This window comes from Plutella xylostella, chromosome 21 (assembly GCF_932276165.1).
Source record: "Plutella xylostella chromosome 21, ilPluXylo3.1, whole genome shotgun sequence".
Classification (NCBI taxonomy): Eukaryota; Metazoa; Arthropoda; class Insecta; order Lepidoptera; family Plutellidae; genus Plutella; species Plutella xylostella.
This window is the reverse complement of record NC_064001.1, coordinates 1194475-1220757: the sequence shown is the minus strand read 5'-3', so window position 1 is coordinate 1220757 and position 26283 is coordinate 1194475. Positions and strand designations below refer to the sequence as shown.

At 39.9% G+C, this 26283-nt stretch overlaps 1 protein-coding gene across 5 annotated transcripts in view; it reads left to right on the top strand.

The window, feature by feature from the left end:
• The window catches only part of LOC105385391 (microtubule-associated protein futsch), a 127299-nt gene extending 102265 nt beyond the window's left edge, over window positions 1-25034 (top strand). For 3 of the 5 annotated variants that reach the window (XM_048628476.1, XM_048628478.1, XM_048628479.1), the window contains 2 exons: window positions 3046-20407; window positions 20566-25034. In XM_048628476.1, the coding sequence (XP_048484433.1) occupies window positions 3046-20407; window positions 20566-20735 (17532 nt within the window). In that variant the 3' untranslated portion in view covers window positions 20736-25034. Of the gene's footprint in view, window positions 1-559; window positions 1724-3045; window positions 20408-20565 lie in introns of those variants that run through there. The other 2 variants (XM_048628477.1, XM_048628480.1) reach the window with 2 other exon arrangements.
• The last annotated feature ends 1249 nt before the right edge of the window (window positions 25035-26283 follow it).

The window sequence follows — 26283 nt, the reverse complement described above, 5'->3', positions numbered from 1 at the left end:
ACCCAGCCCAGTAATCTTTGAAAAAGAATCCAGCCCAGTACCATCAGAAAAAGAACCCAGCCCAGCTCCGTCAGAGAAGGATAAGGTTCCTAGCGAAGCTGAATCTGAGAAAGAAATGTCACCGAGTATAGAAACAGCTGCCAGCATGGTACCATCTGAGAAAGACGGTACACCAAGCCCAGGAGCCTCTGAAAAAACAGCCAGCCCAGTTCCATCAGAGAAGGAATCCAGTCCAGCTCTTTCAGATAAAGACAAGACACCCGGCATAGTTCCATCTGAAAAAGTTGAAACACCCAGCTCAGTAATTTCTGAAAAAGAAATATCACCGAGTATAGATACAGCTGCCAGCATGGTACCATTTGAGAAAGACGGAACACCAAGCCCTGGACTCTCTGAAAAAACAGCCAGCCCAGTTCCGTCAGAGAAAGAATCCAGTCCAGCTCTGTCAAATAAAGACAAAACACCCGGCATAGTTCCATCTGAGAAAGAGAGAACACCCAGCCCAGTAATCTTTGAAAAAGAATCGAGCCCAGTACCATCAACAAAAGAACCCAGCTCAGCTCCGTCAGAGAAGGATAAGGTTCCTAGCGAAGCTGCATCTGAGAAAGAAATGTCACCAAGTATAGATACAGCTGCCAGCATGGTTCCATCTGAGAAAGACGGAACACCAAGCCCTGGAGCCTCTGAAAAAACATCCAGCCCAGTTACATCAGAGAAGGAATCCAGTCCAGCTCTGTCAGATAAAGACAAAACACCCGGCATAGTTCCATCTGAAAAAGTCGATACACCCAGCTCAGTAATTTCTGAAAAAGAAATATCACCGAGTAAAGATACTGCAGCTAGCGTGGTTCCATCTGAGAAAGACGGAACACTAAGCCCAGGGGCCTCTGAAAAAACAGACATCCCAGTTCCCTCAGAGAAAGAATCCAGTCCAGTACTATCAGATACCGACAAGAGAGAACCTAGTCGAGCTCCGTCAGAGAAGGATGAGATTACTAGCGAAGTTGCCTCTGAAAAGGAAGTGATACCGAGTCATTTAGAAGACAAAACGCTTAGTTTGCCATCATCTAAAATAGAATCTAGCCTTGTTAAAGACATAACTTCAAAATCGCCGCTGTCTGATAAATCCATAAGCCCAATTGAAACTGTACTCAAGCTAAGTACCCCTGAAAATATAATAAAGGAAACAATAGCAACTCTTACAGAAAAAAGTGAAGAGCGTAGTCTTAAAGAAAAAGATGACTCATTGGAGAAAACGATAGTGAAAATCACAACTAACGGAAGAGAAGCTTCCATTTTAGAAGATGAAGAATTAATCATACAAAAACCTTTAAAATTAGATTCAAGTACTATTAAAGAGGCACTTATCTTAGACGATGAGGAACTAATTACTGACGAAGACACTAAAATCAAGGAAATAAAAGAGAGCTTGACTCTACCTGTAAAAGAAATTGTTTTGGAAAAGAGCATTAATGCAGATTATCTCATTTCGGATTCTGGAAGCATAAAGGATCTAGAAACAATGGAATTAATAACTAGAGAAAAGACTAGTTCTGGTGCATCTGAAAAAGAACTAAGCCCCGTCACAGAAAAACAAAACAGTTTATTACTTCCTGACAAAATTTTAACGCCAGAATCTGAAAATAAATATAGTCCAATTATGTCTGCAGAAGAAAGAAAATTAAGTTTATCCCCACCTAAGAAGATTTCAAGTCCTGAAAAGGTACTATTTCTCTTGGACTGCATTATCTTCAAAACTCGCATAGAAGCATAATTATTTTAATTCCATAACCAAATCCATACAGTCAAAACCCATTCACTCACATACATTTACACCTACTTATACGCAGTATTTAAGATTAGCTTGTAATATATTATATTTGAACAAGGTTCTTTATGGCTTAGGGCTTAATTTAATTATTTATAATTTATTTATTATGTTTGTTCAATATTGACTAGCTATAAGCTATATTGTTGTTTTTGGTGTCAATTTCTTCATAGTCGGTTAGGGCATAACCAGGTATTAGTGGTTGACTTTTGACACATCTGTCAAGAATTTTATATGCAGATGACGTATAATTTATGAACCAATCACAGTCGGTTAGATAACCGACTATGGAAAAATTGCCACTTAGTTTATTTAAGCATTGATTATAATATAGAAGTATGTCATCAAAATATCTTTTGTAATTCAACAAAATGCACTTTTTACCATATTTTTTTGTGGCATACCCAAGCTTTACTGCAAAATAGCTTTCCCATTTTATCTGTAATTTAGCCACCATCAGCAGAGCAAGAGCAAGTTATTTATGACGCTTTAGAGGAAATAAACATATTTTTTTAAAGTAAAAATACTCATTCTTCTATTTATTATTCATGCAATAAACGTGGAGCATTAATTGCTTATTTATTTATATACAAACTTCTGATTAATATACCTACTTATATCAAATTAATATAAATAAATGATTACACGCGGTATAAGTTTGTTGCTGTTAGTAATATAGTCAGGATGCCATCAAAATTATTAATCCGTTATTTAATGCTAAGAAGTTTAGGTATTTAAGTATCTTCGTAAAAAATATATAGCTAAGGAGGACATGGAACGTGCCAAGTCCTACACCCGTATTTATAAAGAATTTATTACTTGTTGCTAAGTAATTTCTTAATGAAGTTATTACTTGAAGCTAGAATTCTTCAGTAGAAAGTTTTATTTTATATCGGAATTGACAGGTCTAATTTCAAGCAATTACTAAACTTTAGAATGAAAATTATTACTTGAGTGTTTACTTTTACTCAAGTAATCACTTACTTGTTTATAAATACGGGTGCTAGTTGCTAAGCTAGCTCTCCAAATTTTGTATCGTTGTCATGCGCAAAAAAAAATTCAAGGTCAATCAGTTATCACCGCCGATTGTTCAATGCGTTTTTTTAAACAGGCTTTTAAATTTTTCTAATACTTCTTTAATTATGGCTTGCAATTTTAATTCCTATTTTCGTTGAAGTTAAATAAATATTGTAATTAATATTCGATTTGTTTCATAGGACTCCAGTTCGATGACTACAAAACAAGAAACACTGGAATCCTCACAAGAAATGATAGTGTCTGAAACTATCAAAACCGACAAGGAGCTAAGCGTAGACAAAGAAACAAGTATAGTATCAACGTTGAAGGATGCTGCTGGAATAATTGACAATGAAACTTCAGCTCCTTCAGAGAAAGATAAGGTAACCAACGTTGTTACATCTGAAAAAGATGTAACACCCAGTCCAGTGATATCTGAAAAGGAGTCCAGTCCAGTCCCATCAGAGAAAAAATCCAGCCTGGCTCCGACAGGGAAAGATGACATTCCTAAGAAAGAAATGACACCGAGTCTGGGGATCACTGAAAAAGAATCCAGTGCAATCCAATTAGAAAAGGAACTCAGTGCAGGTCCATCAGATAAAGATAAGGCACCTAGCGTAGCTGTATCAGAGAAAGATGTAACACCCAGCCCAGTGGTCTCTGAAAAAGAATCGAGCCTAGTTCCGTCAGAGAAAGAACCCAGCCCAGCTTTGTCAGAGAAGGATAAGATTCCCAGTGAAGTTGTATCGGAGAAAGAAATGGCACCGAGTCCAATGGTCTCTGAAAGAATAGCCAGCCCAGTTCCATCAGAGAAGGAACCCAGTCTAACTCCATCAGATAAAGACAAAGCCCCCAGCGTGGTTCAATCTGCGAAAGATGTAACTCCCAGCCCGGTGGTTTCTGAAAAAGTACTCAGCCCAGCTCTGTCGGAGAAAGCACCGAGCCCAGCTCCATTAGATAAGGATGAGATTCCTAGCGAAGTTGCATCTGAGAAATATAAAATCCCAAGTCCAGCGATCTCTGAAAAAGAATCTAGTCCAGTCCAATCAGAAGATGGTTCAGCCACGACAGAGAAAGATAGGGCATCCAGCGTGGTTAAATCTGACAAACATGGAACACCCAGCCCAGTAGCCCCTGAAAAAGAACTTAGCCCAGTTCCGACAGAAGATGAAAAGCTTCCTAGCTCAGGTCCATCGCAGAAAGACGGAACTCTCAGCCCAGTGGCCTCTGAAAAAACAGCCAGCCCAGTTTCATCAGAAAAGCAACTCACTCCAGCTCCATCATATAAAGAACAGGCAACCAGCGTAGATTTATGTGAAAAAGATGTAACTTCAGTAATTTCTGAAAAAGAATCCAGCCCAGTACTATCAGAGAAAGAACCCAGCGAAGCTTCGCCCGAAAAAGATAAGATTCCTAGCGAATTTGCATCTGAAAAGGAAGAAGAAATGACACCGAGTCTGACGATCTCTGAAAAAGAATCCAGCCCAATTAAAAGTGTAAAAGAAACCAGTCCAGCTACATCAGATAAAGCACCCAGCGTGGCTCTATTTGAGAAAGATAAAACTCTAAGTCCAGCGACATCTGAAAATGACCATCCAGTCCAATCAGAACCAGAACTTTCATCGGCTACGGCAGATAAAGAAAAGACACCCAGCGTGGCTAAATCTGAGAAAGACGGCACAATCAGCCAAGAAATATCTGAAAAAGCAGCCAGCCCGGTTTCCTCAGAGAAGGAATCAAGCCCAGGTCCATCAGATAAAGACAAGACACCCAGCGTTGCTCCATCTGAGAAAGATTTAACACCCAGCCCAGTGATCTCTGATAAAGAACCCAGCCCAGCTCCATCAAAGAAGGATAAGATTCCTAGCGAGGTAGCATCCGAAATAGATATGACATCGAGTCCAGCGATATCTGAAAAAGACCACCCAATCCTATCAGAAAGAGAACTTGTCTCGGCTACGGCAGAGAAAGAAAAGACACCCAGTGTGCCTAAATCTGAGAAAGATGCACTCAGCCCAGATTTATCTGAAAAAGCAGCCAGCCAGGTTTCTTCAGAGAAGGAATCTAGTCCAGCTCCATCAGATAAAGACAAGATTCCCAGCATAGCTGCATCTGATAAAGATTTAACACCCAGCCCAGTGATCTCTGATAAAGAACCTAGCCCAGCTCCATCAGAGAAGGATGAGATTACTAGCGAAGAAGGATTTAAAAAAGAAATTACACCGATTCCAGTGATTTCTGAAACGGAAAAAAGCTCAGTTCAATCAGAAAAAGAACTTAGCTCGGCAGAGAAAGATAAGGCACCCAGCGAAGCTTCATCTGAGAAAGATTTAGCATCCAGCCCAGTGATCTCTGATAAAGAACCTAGCCCAGCCCCATCAGAGAAGGATAAGATTCCTAGCGAGGTAACATCCGAAATAGATATGACATCGAGTCCAGTGATATCTGAAAAAGACCACCCAGTCCAATCAGAAAGTGAACTTGTCTCGGCTACGGAAAAGAAAGAAAAGACACCCAGCGTGCCTAAATCTGAGAAAGACGACACGCTCAGCCCAGATTTATCTGAAAAAGCAGCCAGCCAGGTTTCTACAGAGAAGGAATCTAGTCCAGCTCCATCAGATAAAGACAAGATTGACAGCATAGCTGCCTCTGAGAAAGATTTAACACCCAGCCCAGCTCCATTAAACAAGGACATCATCCCTAGCAAAGAAAAATTTGAAAAAGAAATGACACCGAGTCCGGTGATTTCTGAAAAAGACACGGTCCCAGTTCAATCAGAAAAAGAACTTGGCTTGGCAGAGAAAGATAAGGCCCCCAGCGTGGTTAAATCTGAGAAAGATAAAACACCAAGCCCAGGAGTCTCTGAAAAAACACCCAGCCCGGTTTCTTTGGAGAAGGAATCCAGTTCAGCTCCTTCTGATATAGACAAGGCACCCAGCGTAGTTCAATCTGAGAAAGATTTAACACCCAGCCCAGTGATCTGTGATAAAGAAACTATCCCAGTTCTATCAGAGAAGGATAAGATTCCTACCGAAGTAGCATCTAAAAAGGAAATGACACCGAGTCCGGCGATCTCTGAAAAAGAATTCAGTCCAGTAAGCTCGGACAAAGAACTTGGCTTAACTACGTATGAGAAAGATGAGGCACCCAGCATAGCTGACTTTGAGAAAGACGGAGCACTGAGCCCATTAGCCTCTGAAAAAGAACACAGCCCATCTCTGCCAGAAAAACAAAAACTTCCTAGTGTAGGTGCTTCTGAACAAGATGGCACTCCCAGCCCATTGATGTCTCAAAAGGATTCCAGCCCAGATCCGTTGATGAAAGACAAGCTACCTAGCGTAGCAGCATATGATAAAGATGAAACTCCTAGTTTAGCTATCTCGGGAAAAGAACCCAGCCCAGTCTCATCAGAGAAAGAACCCAGCCCACCCCCGTCTGATAAAGACAAGCAACCCTGGGCCATATCTGAGATAGACGGTACAACTTTACCAGTAGTCTCTGCAAAAGAACACAGCTCAGAAGAAGATAAGATTGCAAGCGTAGATTCATCTGAGAAAGATGGGGCACTAAGTCCAGCAACCTCAGAAAAAGAAGCCAGTCCAATTCTATCACTGAAAAAACTCAGCCCGGATAAAGACAAGCTACCTCATGAAGAAGCTTCTGAAAAAGATGTAACACCCAGCCCAGAGGCCTCTAAAAAAGAACTCAGTCCAGTTACTGGAGAAATAGATAAGATTCCAAGCGTTGTTTCATCGGCCAAAGATGAAGCACCAAGCCCAATGCCCGCTGGGAAAAGAGATAGCCCAGATCTATCACAGACAGATAAAACACCCAGCGTAGCTGCACCTGAAAAAGATGTTACACCCAGCCCAATAGCCTCAATAAAATCAGTCAGCCCAGTTCCGTTAAAGATAGAACCCAGCCTTGTTTCGACAGAGGACAAGCTTCCTAGCGTAGCTATATCTAGGAAAGACGGAACACAAAGTCCGGTTGTCTCTGACAAAGACGCTAGCCCAGTTCAAGCTGAACAGGAATCGAGCCCAACCGAGGCACCGAAAGATAAGGCATCACCAAGCGTGGCTATGTTTGAGAAAGATGGAACACCCAGCCCACTGCCCTCTGAAAAAGCGCTCAGCCCAGCTCAGTCCGACAAAGATACGGCATCCATCGTAGTTGCCTCTGTAAAAAGCCCAGTTTTGGCAGAAAAAGAAACCAGCCCAGCTCCGTCAAAAACAAATAAGACATCTGAAAAAGATGAGAAACTAATCCCAACGACCTCAGAAAAAGAAGCTATCCTAGTTATATCAAAGGAGGAATCAGGCAAAGCCCCTTCGGAGAACGCCTTTACCCTCAGCTCAGTGGCATCTGATATAGAGCCCAGCCCAGCGAAGGCAGTGAAAGATGAGATTTCTAGCGTGATTTCTGACAAAGATGAAGCACTAAGCGCAACAACCTTGGAAAAAGAAGCCAAACAAGTTGTTTTAGAGAAGGAACGCCTTTCAACCCTGTCAGAGGACGATAAGCCTACCGAAGATGAGAAAAAACTAACACCCAGTCCGTTGGCTCCTACAGGTCCTCTCCCCGTTGGTACTGAGACAATAGAACGTGATCATAAAGAATTAGATGAAATCGACTCAGCTTCAGTTGAAAGAGTTACTTCAGTAAGTAAAGAAGCTTTAATCCTCGATGACATTGAACCCATATCCTTGTCAGTGTCGGGAGTTGAAGACAAAATTTTGGTAATAGCTAAGCAACCAAGCCCACTCATATCTATCAAAGAACCAAGTCCAGAAGAATTATCAGTTGAAGATGATATTATATCAATGAAAATCGTAGAATCTGCTACGCAAGAGTCTAGTCCTACGCCATCTGAAAAAAAACAAATAACTAAGGATGTGCGTGACAAGATGCCTTGTTTGGCTCAGACAGATGCAACCTCTGAACAAGCACCAAGTCCTGCATCATCTGAAGAGTTGTTAGAAAAGACACCAAGCTTGGCACGATCAGATTCTACCTTAGAAAAGGCCCTAAGCCCAACACCGTCTGAAAAAGCAATAAGTCCTGTGCCTCCCGAAGACTTGGCAGAGAAGAGCCCTGGTTTAGCACCAACGGAAGTAATATCAGAAAAGGCTCTCAGTCCAACACCATCCGAAAAAGCGCCAAGTCCTTTGCCTTCTGAAGTCACAACAGAGAAACGACCAAGCTTGGCTATGTCTGACGCTACTTCAGAAAAATCAGTAAGTTCTACACCGTCTGAAAAGGAACAAATAACTAAGGACCTTGGGGATAAAGAAACAAGCTTGATACCATTGGATGCTAGCTCAGAAAAGTCAATTACCCCAACACCGTCTGAAAAAGCTATAAGTCCCGTACCTTCTGAAGATTCAACAGAGAAGCGTCCAAGCTTAGCAATTTCGGATACTACTTCCGATAAAGCGTTAAGTCCTACGCCGTCTGAAAAGGAACACATAATTAAAAACCTGGGTGATAAAGAAACAAGCCGGGTACCATTGGATGCTACATCAGAAAAGGCACTTACACCTACACCGTCTGAAAAAGCAATAAGTCCCGTTCCTTCTGAAGACTTAGCTGAGAAGAGCCATGGCATAGCACCATCGGAAGTAACATCAGAAAAGGCTCTCAGTTCAACATCATCTGAAAAAATGCCTAGTACTTTGTCTTCTGAAGTCATAACAGAGAAACGGCAAAGCTTGACTGTATCAGACGCTACTTCAGAAAAAGCAGTAACTCCCACGCCGTCTGAAAATGAACAAATAACTGGAGACTTAGGTGAGAAGGAGGCCACCTTAGCACCATCGAATGTAACCTCAGATAAAGCCCTTAGCCCAGCACCGTCTGAAAAAGCATCAAGCCCTGCACCATCAGAAGACTTGACTGACAAGAAGCATAGCCTAGCACCATCGGATATAATTGCCGACAAGGCTTTGAGCCCTGCACCGTCTGATGACTTGACAGAAAAGAGCTCTAGCTTGGCACCATCGGATAAAATCTCTGATAAAGCTCTAAGTCCAACACCATCTGATAAAGTTCTAAGCCCTTTGCCATTTGAAGACTTAACAGAAAAACGTCCAAGTTTGATCACATCTGGAGCTTCTTCCGAAAAAGTTGTAAGTTCTATGCCCTCTGAAAAGGAACAAATATCTAAAGAACTGGGTGAGAAGAAGCCTAGCTTAACTCCCTCAGATGCTATCTCTGAACAAGCACCAAGCCCTGTACCGTCTGAAGACTTGACAGAGAAGAGACCAAGTTTGGCAGCAACGGACATAATCTCAGAAAAGGCCCTTAGTCCAACCCCATCTGAAAAAGCAATAAGTCCCTTGCCTTCTGAAGACTTGATAGAGAAACGGCCAAGTCCGTCTATATCTGCTTCAGAAAAAGCAGTAACTTGTACGCCGTCTGAAAAGGAACTAACAAAGGACCTGGATGAGAAGCGACCAAGCTTGGCACAATCAGATGCTACCTCAGAAAAGGTCATTAGCCCACCACCGTCTGAAAAAGCAATAAGTCCCCTAGCTTTTGAAGACTTAACACAGAAGCGGCCAAGCTTATCTATATCTGAGAAGGAAGAAATAACTAAGGACTTAGGTGACAAGAGTCCTAGCTTGGCTCCTTCAGATGCAATACCTGTAAAAGTGCCAACCCATGCCCCGTCTGAAGACTTGACAGATAAGAAACCAAGTTTGGCAACTTCAGATGTATCCTCAGAAAAGGCTATAAGCCCGACACCATTTGAAAATGTGATAAGTCCCGTGCCTTCTGAAAACCTAAGTGAGAAGAGCCGTAGCTTAGCACTATCGGATGTAACCTCAGAAAAAGCCCCTAGTCCAACACCGTCTGAAAAACCATCAAGCCCTGTCCAATCTGAAGACTTGGCAGAGAAGAGCGCTAGCCGAGCAGCATCGGAAGTTATCTCAGACAAGGCAAGTGGAACACCATCTGAAAAAGCACCAAGTCCTTTTGCTTCTGAAGAATTGACAGAGAAACGGCCAAGTTTGGCCATATCAGACGCTACATCAGAAAAAGCAGTAAGTCCTTCTTTGTCTGAAAAGGAAGAAATAACTAATGATCTGGATGACAAGAGGCCTAGCTTGGCTCCTTCAGAAGCATTATCTGAACGATCACCAAGCTCTGCACCATCTGAAGACTTAGCAGAGAAGAGACCTAGCTTGGCAACAACGGAGGTACTCTCAGAAAAGGCCCCTAGTCCAACCCCATCTGAAAAAGCAATTAGTCCCTTGCCTTCTGAAGATTTGTCCAAAAAGAGGCCTAGCCTGACACCATCAGATGTAATCTCAGAAAAGGCTGTAAGTCCAACACCATCCGACAAAGTGCAAAGTCCTTTGCCTTCTGAAGACTTCACTGAGAAACGACCAAGTTCGTCTATATATACTTCTGAAAAGGCAGTTACTCCTACGCCGTCTGAAAAGGAACAAATAACTAAGGGCCTGGGTGATAAACGACCAAGCTTGGCACCATCGGATGCTACCTCAGAAAAGGCCACTAGCCCAACACCATCTGAAAAAGCAATAAGTCCCGTACCTTCTGAAGACTTGGATGACAAGAGGCCTAGCTTAGCACCATCGGATGCTACGTCAGAAAAGGTCGCTAGCCCAACTCCGTCTGAAAAGGCACTAAGTCCTGCACCATCTGAAAAAGAACAAATAACTAAGGATGTGAGTGACAAGAGGCCTAGTTTGGCTCAGACAGATGCAACCTCTGAACAAGCACCAACCCTTGCACCGTCTGAAAAGTTGGCTGACAAGAGGCCTAGCCTGACACCATCAGATGTAATCTCAGAAAAGGCTGTAAGCCCAATACCGTCTGAAAAAGCAATAAGTTCTGAACCATCTGGAAAAGAACAATTAACTAAGGATGCGAGTGACAAGAGGGATGTAACCTCTGAACAAGCACCTAGCCCTGCACCGTCTGAAGACTTAGAAGAGAAGAAACCTAGCTTGACAATACCGGACGTAATATCAGAAAAAGCCCTTAGTCCCTTGCCTTCTGAAGAATTGGCTGACAAGGGGCCTAGCTTAGCATCATCGGATGCTACCTCAGAAAAGGTCACTAGCCCGACACCGTCTGACGGGGCACTAAGTCCTGCGCCATCTGAAAAAGAACAATTAACTAAGGATGCGAGTGACAAGAGGGATGTAACCTCGGAACAAGCACCTAGACCTGCACCGTCTGAAGACTTAGAAGAGAAGAAACCTAGCTTGGCAACAACGGATGTAATATCAGAAAAAGCCCTTAGCCCCTTGCCTTCTGAAGAATTGGCTGACAAGAGGCCTAGCCTGGCACCATCAGATGGAATCTCAGAAAAGGTTGTAAGTCCAACACCATCCGACAAAGTGCAAAGTCCTTTGCCATCTGAAGACTTCACTGAGAAACAACCAAGTTCGTCTATATATACTTCTGAAAAGGCAGTTACTCCTACGCCGTCTGAAAAGGAACAAATAACTAAGGACCTGGGTGATAAGCGACCAAGCTTGGCACCATCGGATGCTACCTCAGAAAAGGCCACTAGCCCAACACCATCTGAAAAAGCAATAAGTCCCGTACCTTCTGAAGACTTGGATGACAAGAGGCCTAGCTTAGCACCATCGGATGCTACCTCAGAAAAGGTCGCTAGTGCAACTCCGTCTGAAAAGGCACTAAGTCCTGCACCATCTGAAAGAGAACAAATAACTAAGGATGTGAGTGGCAAGAGGGATGTAACCTCTGAACAAGCACCTAGCCCTGCACCGTCTGAAGACTTAGAAGAGAAGAAACCTAGCTTGGCAACAACGGACGTAATATCAGAAAAAGCCCTTAGCCCCTTGCCTTCTGAAGAATTGGCTGACAAGAGGTCTAGCTTAGCATCATCGGATGCTACCTCAGAAAAGGTCACTAGCCCGACACCGTCTGATAAGGCACTAAGTCCTGCGCCATCTGAAAAAGAACAATTTACTAAGGATGCGAGTGACAAGAGAGATGTAACCTCTGAACAAACACCTAGCCCTGCACCGTCTGAAGACTTAGAAGAGAAGAAACCTAGCTTGGCAACAACGGACGTAATATCAGGAAAAGCCCTTAGTCCCTTGCTTTCTGACGAATTGGCTGACAAGAGGCCTAGCTTAGCACCATTGGATGCTACCTCAGAAAAGGTCACTAGCCCCACACCGTCTGACAAGGCACTGAGTCCTGCGCCACCTGAAAAAGAACAAATAAGTAAGGATGTGTGTAACAAGAGGCCTAGTTTGGCTCAGACAGATGCAACCTCTGAACAAGCACCAACCCTTGCACCGTCTGAAAAGTTGGCTGACAAGAGGCCTAGCCTGACACCATCAGATGCAATCTCAGAAAAGGCTCTCAGTCCAACACCATCCGACAAAGCGCAAAGTCCTTTGCCTTCTGAAGATTTCACTGAGAAACGACCAAGTTCGTCTTTATCTACTTCAGAAAAGGCAGTAACTCCTACGCCGTCTGAAAAAGAACAAATAACTAAGGACCTGGAAGATAAGAGACCAAGCTTGGCACCATCGGATGCTACCTCAGAAAAGGCCAGTAGCCCAACACCATCTGAAAAAGCAATAAGTCCCCTACCTTCACACGACTTGGATGACAAGAGGCCTAGCTTAGCACCATCGGATGCTACGTCAGAAAAGGTCACTAGCCCCACACCGTCTGACAAGGCACTAAGTCCTGCGCCATCTGAAAAAGAACAATTAACTAAGGATGTGAGTGACAAGAGGGATGTAACCTCTGAACAAACACCTAGCCCAGCACCGTCTGAAGATTTAGAAGAGAAGAAACCTAGCTTGGCAACAACGGACGTAATATCAGAAAAAGCCCTTAGTCCCTTGCCTTCTGAAGAATTGGCTGACAAGGGGCCTAGCTTAGCATCATCGGATGCTACCTCAGAAAAGGTCATTAGCCCGACACCGTCTGACGGGGCACTAAGTCCTGCGCCATCTGAAAAAGAACAATTAACTAAGGATGCGAGTGACAAGAGGGATGTAACCTCGGAACAAGCACCTAGACCTGCACCGTCTGAAGACTTAGAAGAGAAGAAACCTAGCTTGGCAACAACGGATGTAATATCAGAAAAAGCCCTTAGCCCCTTGCCTTCTGAAGAATTGGCTGACAAGAGGCCTAGCCTGGCACCATCAGATGGAATCTCAGAAAAGGTTGTAAGTCCAACACCATCCGACAAAGTGCAAAGTCCTTTGCCATCTGAAGACTTCACTGAGAAACGACCAAGTTCGTCTATATATACTTCTGAAAAGGCAGTTACTCCTACGCCGTCTGAAAAGGAACAAATAACTAAGGACCTGGGTGATAAGCGACCAAGCTTGGCACCATCGGATGCTACCTCAGAAAAGGCCACTAGCCCAACACCATCTGAAAAAGCAATAAGTCCCGTACCTTCTGAAGACTTGGATGACAAGAGGCCTAGCTTAGCACCATCGGATGCTACGTCAGAAAAGGTCACTAGCCCCACACCGTCTGACAAGGCACTAAGTCCTGCGCCATCTGAAAAAGAACAATTAACTAAGGATGCGAGTGACAAGAGGGATGTAACCTCTGAACAAACACCTAGCCCAGCACCGTCTGAAGATTTAGAAGAGAAGAAACCTAGCTTGGCAACAACGGACGTAATATCAGAAAAAGCCCTTAGTCCCTTGCCTTCTGAAGAATTGGCTGACAAGAGGCCTAGCCTGGCACCATCAGATGGAATCTCAGAAACGGCACTCAGTCCAAGACCATCTGAGAAAGCGCAAAGTCCTGTACCTTCTGAAGACTTGACAGATAAATTGCCGAGCTTGTTATCTCCTTCAGAAAAAGTTACTCCTTTCCCATCTAAAAAGGAACAAATAAGTAAGGACCTGGGTGATAAGCTACCAAGCTTGGTTGCATCAGATGCTACCTTAGAAAAGCCCATTAGCCCAACTCCATCTGAAAAATCAATGAGTCCCGTAGCTTCTGAAGACTTAGCACAAAAGCGGCCGAGCTTGTCAATATCTGAGAAGGAACAAATAACGAAGGACTTGGGTGACAAGAGGCCTAGCTTGGCTCTTTCAGATGCAGTTTCTCAACAAGCATCAAGCCCTGCACCATCTGAAGACTTTTCAGAGAAGAGCCCTAGCCTAGCACCATCAGAAGTAATCTCAGAAAAAGCTCTCATTGAGCACACACCATCCAACAAAACGCCAAGTCCTCTGGCTTCTGGAGACATAATGGAAAAGCGGCCAAGCCTGCCCACATCTGACGCTACTGCCGACAAAATTGTAAGTCTTATACAATCTGAAAAGGAACAAGTAACTATTGATATAGGTGATAAAAAGCCTAGCTTGGATCTATCAGATGCAAAGTCTGAAAAGGCACCAAGTTCTAGATTGCCCATTACAGATCAATACGAAAAACCAGAAGAAGTTACTCGTAGTCCCAGTCTTGTCGATGAAGATGAATTTGATTCTTTAAAAGAGCGTCAGGAGCCTGAATCTAAATCTTTCTTTGGAAAGGTAAGTGATGCCTTTACCTCAATCAAAGAGGCATTCATTGACGATAAAATTGAACATCGTGATGAAATTGTAAAGGAAACAGAATATGTTAAGGAAACCAGCAATAAAAAAGAAGTTATACAAAGTGAAAGTAAATTACATAAGGCAGATGATGACAAGGATATTGATGAGTCTGAATGGGAAATATTATCTAGTGATATAGTAAAAGACTTAGGCACACATTTATCGAGCACTACCGAAACAAATCAAACAGATTCAAAAGAAACCACCCATACTATTACTGACAAAGATAGAAATGGTTTCTCCGACAAATCAAAAGAAACAACAGAAAAATTAACTGAGACAGTTAAGAAAGATGAAAAAGATTCATATGACGATGGTGAATCTCTCAGCGAAGATAGCCAAATTGAAATAAAAGTTGGTGTCCAAGAAACCACACGTAAGTCAACTCTGCCTTCAACCGTAGCTGCACCTGAGTGGATAAGTCAGTCACTATCGACAATGTCCAAACCAGTCGGGTCTTCTAAAGAATTTACAGAAGAAGCACATCAAATCAAAAAACGATCTATTGAAGAATTTGAACAAAAAGTGTCACAAATAAGCAGTGAGATGGCCACAAAAATATCTTCAACTGATAGAGAAGATATTGATAATGATAGTTTGGGTCAATCGATTCCACTTGGCGGTAGTTCAGAAGATGTATCACGAGAAATAAGTTTAGAAGAAAAGTATAGTTTTGAGGGTACTGAAAAAGAAACAAGAGGGAAGAAAATCATCAATGTAGAAAAAACTACACAGGAATCAAGCACAAGTCATGATGCTAGCACATTCACAGATTCCTTTAAGTCAATCAGTAGCTATAAATCCGATGAAAGTTTCATAAATGGGCATTCATCGTCGCATATTTCCAGTAGTACGACATTAAAAGGATCAGATGCTGTTCAATATTTGACAGGATCTGAAACCAAAGGCTCAAAAACTGGATTCAGTGATGCTGGCTCTCCAAAGGAGGATATTATTCTTTCCGAGGCTTCCGATTCTGGTATTCATAGTATACCTGTAGATATTGACCAAATGAAATCAAGTTCAGATGACGGGTCATCTTTAACTTTGAAAGAAAATGCATCACAACTAATGGAAGGAATTCAAAAGGCATTTGGAGAAGACAATGTACAGCAAGGAATTAAAAATGAGGGATTAGACTCTTTAATCGTACATTCAGAGTATGACAGGGCATCTACGCCTCCAACTGTACCAGTAAGCCCGTTACCTAAGACCCCAATCAGTTTTCAAGATATCAAAGTTTGTGAAGGTATCCAAAGTGAAGTGTCCTATGACAAATCTGAAGGAGCTGATGATACTATTACCAAAGTGGTCCATGTAGGTGATGACATAGTGACTCAAAGGATCTCGACATCAACTGAAAAGGTTCCTAAAACTCTTAAGAGTACTACAGATTTAGATGGTGATGCTGATCTAACAAGCCTTTTACACACCGTAGGAAAGATCAAAACGGAGACAGACACTGTAACGAAAATAATGAAAGAAGGAGAAAACTTAGTGACACAAACAATTACAACTGTCACAACAAAGGAAATTATTTCTCGTGAAGATGGAACACCACAAAATGTCAAGACTACAATCGAAACTACTACACTTAGTAAAAATTCAGATGGATCGACCACTACTACAAAAGATACACAAACACTCATGTCAGAATGTTCTTCCAGCCTTAAATCTACCTCACAAATGGATTTATATGCCAAAGATAGTAAATTAGAGAAGGAATACCTCGAATCCAGCGAAGAAAAGTCTGAATCTCTTAGCAGCCAAATCGAAGATGAAACATCATCTTTGAAAATCAATGGTCAAGACGCTTCCATCGCAAAGGAAAACGTAAACAATGGAGAAGGAATATCAACATCCAGTTTTATTACGACCGAAATTGATGATGAAAATGTCGAAGACACGATCATAGACACCGATGTACAAAAGAAAATTATTAAAGAAAATAATGTAGATATAATGGTAACCATCATGACAGTAACAAAGAAAGAAACTTTAAAAATTGATGACCGAAATAAAACAGTTCGTACCACTATTGAAACAAATACAACCAAAGAACGACCTGATGGATCAAAAGAAGTGCTAAAGAATGTAGAAGTGCGAACCGAAGAGATTGATGTTAGCTCTCATTCAAACATCAATGACATATTGAGTGAATTAATTCCTCAAGGTGAACCGGAAGAAACTACGGAAACAAATGAACAAGAAATCAAAGATAATAATATTATTATAAAACGCACTACACTCACAAAAATAACTAAAACTAGGTATGCTGACAGTCAAGGAATCATAAGAAAAATAAAAATAGTAACTTTAATTACTACTACAGACAATTATCCAGATGGTTCTTCACGAACTCAAGTCGATAGTGATACGTCTATCAGTGACGTACAGATTGAAGATGAACTGAGACCCCAAGACCTTATAGACTGCACTGAAGTAGAAGAAAAGTCAGTAGCTGTAGATACACAAGAGAAAATAGTTACAATTAATGGAAAAAATGTTAAACAAACAGTAACTATAACAACAACTAAAGAAATTTTCACAAATTTGGATAAATCTAAGAAGAAATTGAGGAAAACGGTTGAAACTGTTACGGAAACACTCTTGCCAGACGGAGTAACTGAAGTATCGAAAGATGTTAAAGTCAGTATACAAAATGTTGATGAAGATCAAGTTGAAGATAATTTAGATGATTATGAGTTGATTAATAAACCTGATGAAGATACGACATCACAAACGGAAACTGTCGAAGAAAATGGTATATTAATCAAGAGGAAAACTACTATAACAACTATTAGGCAACAGTATTATAATAAAGCTAAAACAACTAAGTTAATAAAAACGACCGTGAAAACTTTAATTGAAGATGAATATCCAGATGGTTCTGTTATAACAAAAACAAGTGAAAAGGTATCTTTAGTGGAAGAAAGTCTTCAAACGGCTACCTCTGATGAAAGTAATAACATCACAGAAATACGGGCCGATCTAAAATATACAGACAGTGATGAGACTGATGTTCACGAGTCTAGCGGTAGTGATGTTGAAAGTATACTTAATAAATTAACTGTATTAGAAGATCCCGAAGATACAGAGTCAAAACAATTTGAAGAAGTGAAGGAAAATGGTATAACTATATGGAGAACAATAGTCACTAGGATTATTAAAACTAAGTACTGTGATGATAAAGGTATACCTAAAAAAATCAAAACTATTACAACTGTAGCTACCACAGATCAATTTCCTGATGGATCATCAAAAACAACTGTTGATACCAACACATCTGTAAGTGATATAGAAACGGAAGATATTACACAAAGTAATGACTTACAAGAATATCCCACTGTTCAAGATAAAACAGTAACTGTTGATACTAAAGAGAATTTAATAACTGTCGATGGGATAGAAGCAATTCAAATTATAACTACGACAACTACAAAGGAAACATTATCATCAGTCGATGGTTCAAAAAAGAAGATAAAGACAACTGATGAAATTTTAACAGAAACAAAGCTACCGAACGGTGTTACAGAAGTAACTAAAGATACCAAAGTCTCCGTAGCTGATTATGGCATTGAAATTGTGAATGAAAACCTTGAAGGGTACAATCTCGTTGGTGAACCAGATGAACAATCGACGACCACAACAGAGACGGTATTTGAAAATGGTAAAAAAATTGTAAGGAAGATAACAGTAACTACTATCAGACAGGAATTTGTTAGCATTTCATCCGCTTCTAAGAAAATAAGAACTACTATTAGAACTGTTACTGAAGACGAATATCCAGATGGTACTATTATTACAAAAAAAAGTGAAAAAGTATCAATAGCTGATATTTTCCTTAAAACGCCACCAGCAGCAGAAACAAGTGAATCCGAATCCCATATTGATGACACGGAAGTAGTTGAAGATACCACAGAAGATGTTGATGTTAAAAATGAAATTGTACAAAAAGATACAATAAAAATCAAACGAACAATTACCACAACAACTAAACGAGAAACATTAACAAGTTCAGATAAGAATGTAAAACGTGTGCGAACTACTGTGGAAACACTAACCGTAGACGAATATCCTGATGGCTCCACTGAAACAACGAAAGATGTTAAAATAACAATATCTGAATCACAAAACACGTCGAATAGCAATTTACTAGCTGCTTTAGAAGGCCTCGAACCGACAGGAAAAACCAAACATAGTGTTGATAAAAAATCAAACATTATTACAGAAAATAATGAAAAAATTACTCAAACCATCACATCCTACATTACAAAAGAAGAATTAATGAATATCAAAACTAAAGAAGTCGCAGTCAAAACTGTAACAGAGACTATAACTGAAAATGAAAGGACCAACGGCTCTGTCGAGACTACTAAAGACGTCCGCACTCAAATCACTTACTTACCAATCGGTACAAGTTTGGATGACTGGTCACCCGAAGAATTGAAAGAAATAGAAAAACAATCAGTAGATCAAAAGAAAATAAGTGGGGAGACATTGGAATTACCCTTAGAACAAAAAGATGAACTGAAATCTGAGACAAAACCCAAGAAACAAAAATCTCCTATTGGAGAAATCACTACCGATACTGATACCTTTACAAAAGTCTTAAAAGAAGGTGACAACGAAATTACACAAACAATCACCGTCGTAACAACAAAAGAAGTCATCAGCCCTGAAAAAGTTAAAGTGACTATTGAGACAACCACAGTAAGCAAAGGTAGCGATGGTGTCACTAAGACAACAAAATCAACTAAAACAACTATTTCAGAATACAAAGAAGAGTTTGAAGAGACAATTGATACAGGAGAGAGTGAAAAATCATTTTCTAAGAACTCTTCAAAGACTGGAGATATGCGAAGTTCATCCGCAGCAAGTGATGACTTAGACCACCATGGTATATCTTCACCGCCATCAGAGATCAGTTCGAGGGGATCTAGAGCTGCCACCAATGTATGGGGCACTGAGAGTAGTGGTCTGTACTATAGTGATGATGATGGACCAGGGAGTCCCAGCAGCACTAAATCCCAGGTCGCACATTCTCCACGGTCTAACCTCAGCTTTGATCTAGAAACAAAAATGCCGGACCAACGGGAAAGTCAAGAAATTTTGTTTGACATAAGCACAGATTATAAAGATCCAATGTCTACCTCAATTTACGGTCAATTACCTGAAGAAGATTCGTGCACCTCGTCTACTCATTCGGAAATTAAAACAGAAATGCACGTTACCGAAAAACCTGTTACTAAGCTAATGGAAGACTTCTTATCACATGAAAAGAGCAAAGCCGAGCAGACCATGCATACTGTTAAAACCACATCTGATGCTACATTCTTCAAAGAGGCCGATGACCACTTTGAGAAGGCAATTGAAGAGCACAAGAAAGTGAGCGGTACACACGTTATCTCCAACATAACCGCCAAATACGAGCTCGACGAACAAGCACATTCTAGCACAAGCCAACACAGTAGTTCCACAGAAGAGACGATAACACTTAAAGATCTCACGTCCAAGAAACACGCAGAATCATCCTCATCATCGGTAAGCCAACAAGAATCAAAGACTGAAAAGAAGGAACAAAAGAGCGAGACTCTGACAAGCAAGTTGAAAGACCCGATTGAATCTTGGGGAAAACCTCTGGGCTTGCCGAGTCCTATCGGGGCGCCGACTCCGGATGGGAAGAGTACTCCGAAGAAGCAAGCGGCCAGCGTCTTGAACAAGAATAAGTTGAATCAAGAGAAGAGCAAGGAGGGCAAGAAAGCCTCGGAGTCTCCGAGCAAGAAGAAGTCCCCGGCGCCGGTTTATCTCGAGCTGACGTATGTGCCGCACCACGGTAACTCCTACTACTCGGCCGTGGAGTTCTTCAAGCGAGTGCGCGCTCGCTACTACGTGTTCTCCGGCACCGAGCCCTCGAAGGAGATTTACAACGCGCTGCTCGACGCTAAGAAGACGTGGGAAGACAAGGATTTGGGTATGTTTTATTTGCTATTAAGTGATTTAAACGCATGTCTACTTTAATGTATTGTATCTCACCTTTATCTCTATGCTGATAATTTAAAAATCGTGTTTCAGTACCCTCTTTAAGACAACTAACTCGTTACGACGCTCATCGTTAATTCACATTTGCAGAAGTGACGATCATCCCGACGTACGACACCGACGTGCTCGGTTACTGGGTGACGGAGAACGAGGAGGCGCTCGAGCGGTACAAGATCGACCTCTCCCCATCCGCGTCGCGCTGCACCATCAACCTGCAGGACCACGAGACCTCGTGCGCCGCCTACAGACTCGAGTTCTAGGTGTCGGGACTATTTGTAGCCTTCTCATCGAAGAAGTGAGCCGCTTCGCTCAAGCTGACGATGCTTCCGGAACGAACGAAGATGATGGTGAACATCCAGGGTTTTTAAGCAAGAATATCCGCAGGCATCGTCGCTTAACCGAAGCAACGGACACTACTCCGCATGAGATAGTTATCAAATAGTAAATTCAATGAGACTTTGTGATATTTGAATGCAATTAAGAGACTGCTGAAGATGTTGATTGAACAGTAGTTGTTTTGAAAAAAACTCAATAAATACGTAATTTGAATAGTGAAGTGCGCGTCGTACTAAAATCGGCGTCGGCCGTAGACCTGGACGAGACCTGGAGGAGACCAGAAGAGACCAGAACATACCAGAAGATACCAGAAGAGACCTGAGGTGACCCGAAGAGACCCAAGTTGACACAGTCCTTAACCGCATCCAGTTTATGTCAATATCCAAATTCTCGACCTAAGAACAAAACGTCCATTTTTTTCTAAACTGTTTTGTAGTAGCTTCATTGAAAAATAGTACATGCCATTTAAAGAATATTTCTAATAATATTTTTGAATTTGGTCTTTTACAAATCTGTAGTGCTTTTATACACAATTTTAAGCGACACCAGTCCATTTTATTTAGCCAAAAACCGCTTGTAGGTACTCGTATATCAAAATTTTTGAAAGTTATTTTGCTATCACGTTGTAAAATGGTAAAAGAAAATATTTTATATGTAATAGCAAGTGCCGCGTGTTTCATTTAGCTTTTGCGCTTTATACAAGGACGTGCTAAGAGTATTGACGACGCATGTCGGAACAAAGTTTTGATAGTATTAAAGATAACATCTAATGTACTTTAAATTTATGTAACGTTAAAATGCGTGTATACATATAAATATTGGAACATCTTAAAAAGATGATAAAAGGATTACTGCTCTACATTTTTCTTGAATCTAGTACTATGAAGTACTGGCAATGTTAAATGTGAAAGAATAACAACACATACAAACATGTTTAGAAAGGCAAATATCACGTCTCTTGTTATATTGTAAGAATTATAAGTGTTATAAATAAGTGACTCCTCTAGATTTAAGAAAACACAGGAAAAAAAGTATATTGATTAATTTCTCTAAAGCTTTCTTCCACGCAATTAAAAGTGTAATTCGAATAAAAAAATTGGGACTTTAGCATCTTTTAAATATAAAATGGCATAAATTTCTATAGTTGAAAGCTATGTATATGACAGACTTTTATCACATTATACAGGTACTTATTTCATGGGATCCTGCATTCCTGTGAAATATTTAACTGTAAGCTTAATGAAGGTTGTCATTTTACGACTAAAAAGATGCCAAAGTCAGTCAATAACCAAGTGTTGCCGAAGTGACGTCATAGGTGCCTTTCTAGATCGAAAGTGGTGATGATGAGCCTAAATCGATAGAGAGCTTAACCCAGATTTAAATAAATGTTTTAGTAGAACTATTATTACAAATTTAAACACTATTTACCTTTGTTTAAGTTGAAACTTGCTTGTTGTCTCAAAGAAAATATTATAACATAGTTATAACGTGTGTTATGAACATTATACTCATTTCAGTAACTTTGACGTTAACAGAATCTCTAAAGATTGTTTTAAATTATTTGTTTAGATATTTCAATTTTTTGGCATAATGTACCTAACTTATTTTTTGATAAATTCTAGTCGATGTGACCCAAATACTTATATATTGAGATAGTCGTTGTTCGTTCCTATGTCATTGAATAGCATTTCCAATTTTCTTTTGAAAATGAATCCTCATGTAATTAATTATAGATAAAAGAAGAACTACTCCAATAGAGATTTTACAATTATTTTGTTTGGATGATATTATGAGCGAATGTGATATGAAGTCATGAACTATCTACATCTAGTTTGTAAGCTGTATTGAGCTTCTTCTTGTGTTCTCCGATCTTGTATTCAGTTGGATCTGTTTCAATATTTGCCAAAACATCTACCGAAAGTTTCGAGTCAATTAATTTTAAGTCATCCATAGAATAAGCCGAGCTAAGTCACGAGTCTATCGCTTCTTTGCCGACATCGATATTATAGCTAACAGTATAGAGGATCTCAACAGACTTCCTTCTTCTGACGCACCAGCACAATTTAACATAAAAGGTTAAAAAATAAAACATTAAATACAAATGTAAATCTTTTATTATATTTTTTGTGTGTTTCGTATAATAACAGTACTATTGAGATATAATTTCCAAGTAGTGATATTATTGATGTGTTAGGTAGCATGTATTTATATGTGTTGATTGTTGTGAGCACAACTTCATACTCTATGTTCCGTTACGTGAGTTGCTTTAGGATACGGATGGAGGAAACAGGGAATAAATGGCGAATATCTGGGACGAGCTCCGATGCTTCCTATTTGTAGCTTTTCTCTTTCGATGTAATAATAATATCTTATCAAAATCTTATAGCGTTGATTCGTCTCTTTAATGGGGCATCGGGAAACATAAGCTTGAGCAAGGACGGGAGGGCTTCAGCTATTCAGCCAGCGGTACCATTATGCCGGCTAGCAAGCCTCACCCAGGAATATTATTGTATTTTATAGCTAGAACTCTAATTAATGCATACTATTAGGAATATAACAATGTTATTAAATTAAGAATTGTATCAGCTTAGTGAACATCAATAGCTCTGAGAAATAAATCATTATTGAAATTATTAAATGTTGTATTTTTCTGTGTAAGAATGATCGAGTTGTTCGAAGGTAAAATATTTTTTTAAGACTTAAAGTTTATAAATTATTGAAAATTCTGTTTAATTAATATGCTTATTCATTGGCTTACACGAGTCGTGCCTAACAAAATTAAGATTGTCAATATTATTTGAAACTGTAAGTAGTTGTGGTTCAGAGGAATTGGTAAATGAAGGCTTCGGAGCGAATCTAATGATCGATCGATGAAATCAATATTTTAGAGATGTAAGACGCTCCGGGATCGTGGGGCCATGTCCGCTATTGTTATAAAACCTCTGAACTGCTCAGAATATTTGTTACCTATATAAATAAATGAAATCTAACGTTATACGAATCATAGAGGTTTTGTAACAATTAGTTTTAGACCCGGCAATAGCTAGGTTAATCTCATGTGGTGCTAACAACCGAATGTGCTAGGAATTTATCGGAATGGAAAGAAGCTGTTGAAATTCAAGCGGTAACGTCACTTTTGCCACTGAAAAATCAGATAGCAGAGCATTTTATTTGGGCCTGCCTTAAGCAGAAGTCTGGAAGGCCATATATTATATTATCATGCACCCAGTTGAGGATCCGCTTAAATTTTAACAGCAGTAAACGGTTGAAGTAATACATTCATTAGATATTCAATATCCAAATAAGACATGCGTAGTGCTTGCTCACAGCCTTAAGTAACATCGTTGCATGTTGTTTTAATAAACTCATTTCAACTTGGCTAAGACCAGATTATTAAGGCGCTAACAAACCTACTATAGTGTTTGCTAAATTGACTTAACGTAAAAGCGTTGAATTGTATTTAATATCAAGTGAATTTTTTATTAGGAATGATTATAAAAGAAATATGAAATACCTACTGATGTTAAAAAATGTATTTTTTCTCTAAAATGTGGTTTATTAGTTGCGAAACTTTACATCACATTTTACTTTAAATACTCACACGCTTAATGGCTGGATAAAAATATACTCAAATGTTTCTTGAACAATAGCACAAAAGTAATTTAATTGTGTTGATGGATTTCTTACAGTTTACATAAGTAATTTTACTAAAATATTATGGTCAGAGAATGAATAATTCAAGAAGTTTTAATTAAAACATATCCATATAAACGCAAAATAATATTCGGCCACAGGAGATCATTGCTTATCTGTTATCCTTATCACAGCAAGTGATACCAATACTCCGGATTGTTTCCACCCTATGCCCAACTACTATAGGTAGTAAATTAGGTACTTATTGGGGATATTTATTAACATTTTACTTATTGGGAATATTTATTAACATTGTTGAAACCATCAGCATAGTTAAATTATTTTCATGGCGCCGCTTCAGTCTGGCAAACGAAAATGTGTGATAGAGTGAAACGAGAAAAATGTGAAATTTAATAATTTAAATAATGCGTTAACTCTGTGGAAAGATCTTTAGGTATTTGTATCGATAATTATATTATGTAAAAGTAAAAAAAACTCATTGTATCAGCCATGTTGCTATTCTCCATTCAGCGTGTTTGAATGAAAGTGTACGAGTCATTAAAAGTAAATAAAAATATTTCAAAACGTTATAATTTTTTTTCTTACAAACCCTACCTCCGCCTCCCATCCTAATACTTTAGTATCCAATAATAGACGCATTTTTCCTGAAATAAAAATGACATATTATGTATCTAGCCTATCTGAAACCTAGTTAAACATTGTGAGATATGGCGTTTCGACTTTCTCCGTGTTCGGCATCATAAGGGTCACAGTGACAGTTAAATAAAGTCCATTTTTCTCTCCACCTTTAATTTGCAAGGTGCGGGTGCCTATATAAATAGAGTGAGTCGCCCGCGCGCCTCAGTTGTAATATCACCATGCAGAAATGACTAGGTTTCAGATAGGCTAGATACATAATATGTCATTTTTATTTCAGGAAAAATGCGTCTATTATGTAGTCTGAGCCTATCTAAAACCTAGTTAAACATTGTGAGATGTGTTTATTATCGCATGGTGGAGAGAAAACCAACTGTGACCCATAAGCTACTGATGAGTATATCAGTAGATAAATATTTGAATCTATAAATTTATAATGCATAGATTTCTAGGTAGTAGATATACTAAAAAGAAAGGTATAAGTATACATACGACTTGTACTTCCTTATTATTCCTGACTTGTCAGAAAGTTATGGAACATGTACCTATACATATAGGTAGGTATTATGTATACATATGGATACACACAGTGCCCCTTCGAAAGCAACACTTATAAGTAATTATTAATCAAAGTCTTGTTATTGTCAAGGCAATATTTTAACATACACTAGCCGAATGGATGGAACCAATACTTTGCAACAATATTTGGGTGTCCGAGCTACGCTCGACCCACTTGTGAGATTACACCTTGGATTTTGACATGTGACAACACCATTTCCTACCTCTATTCCCCCCTCCCGCGCGCCCCGCGCCACTCCCCCTGGCGCGCGCGCGGGCGCCATATTGCGCCGGGCGAATTCGCTTGTCAGTACGTCTTGGATTATTGACGTGACTTCACGCAAAAACAGTAAAGTAGAAATAATTTTTCGATATTACTTCTGTTTTTATAAAAAGTGAAACATCAGTCATCATCAAAAACTGGACCTCTGTGTTATTAACGGTAAGTACTTAAAGTTTGTTGAAACATGCGTTTTTCTTACATAGTGATTGCTCGCTTTTCACGACAAACTCACTGCTTTTCTAAGGTGAACACCGTGATTGCCCGCTCTTCGGACGGCAAACTCACACTGTATCACTATTTTGGCTATGATCAAAAGTTAATCACTCAAAAGCTGCGTTCAT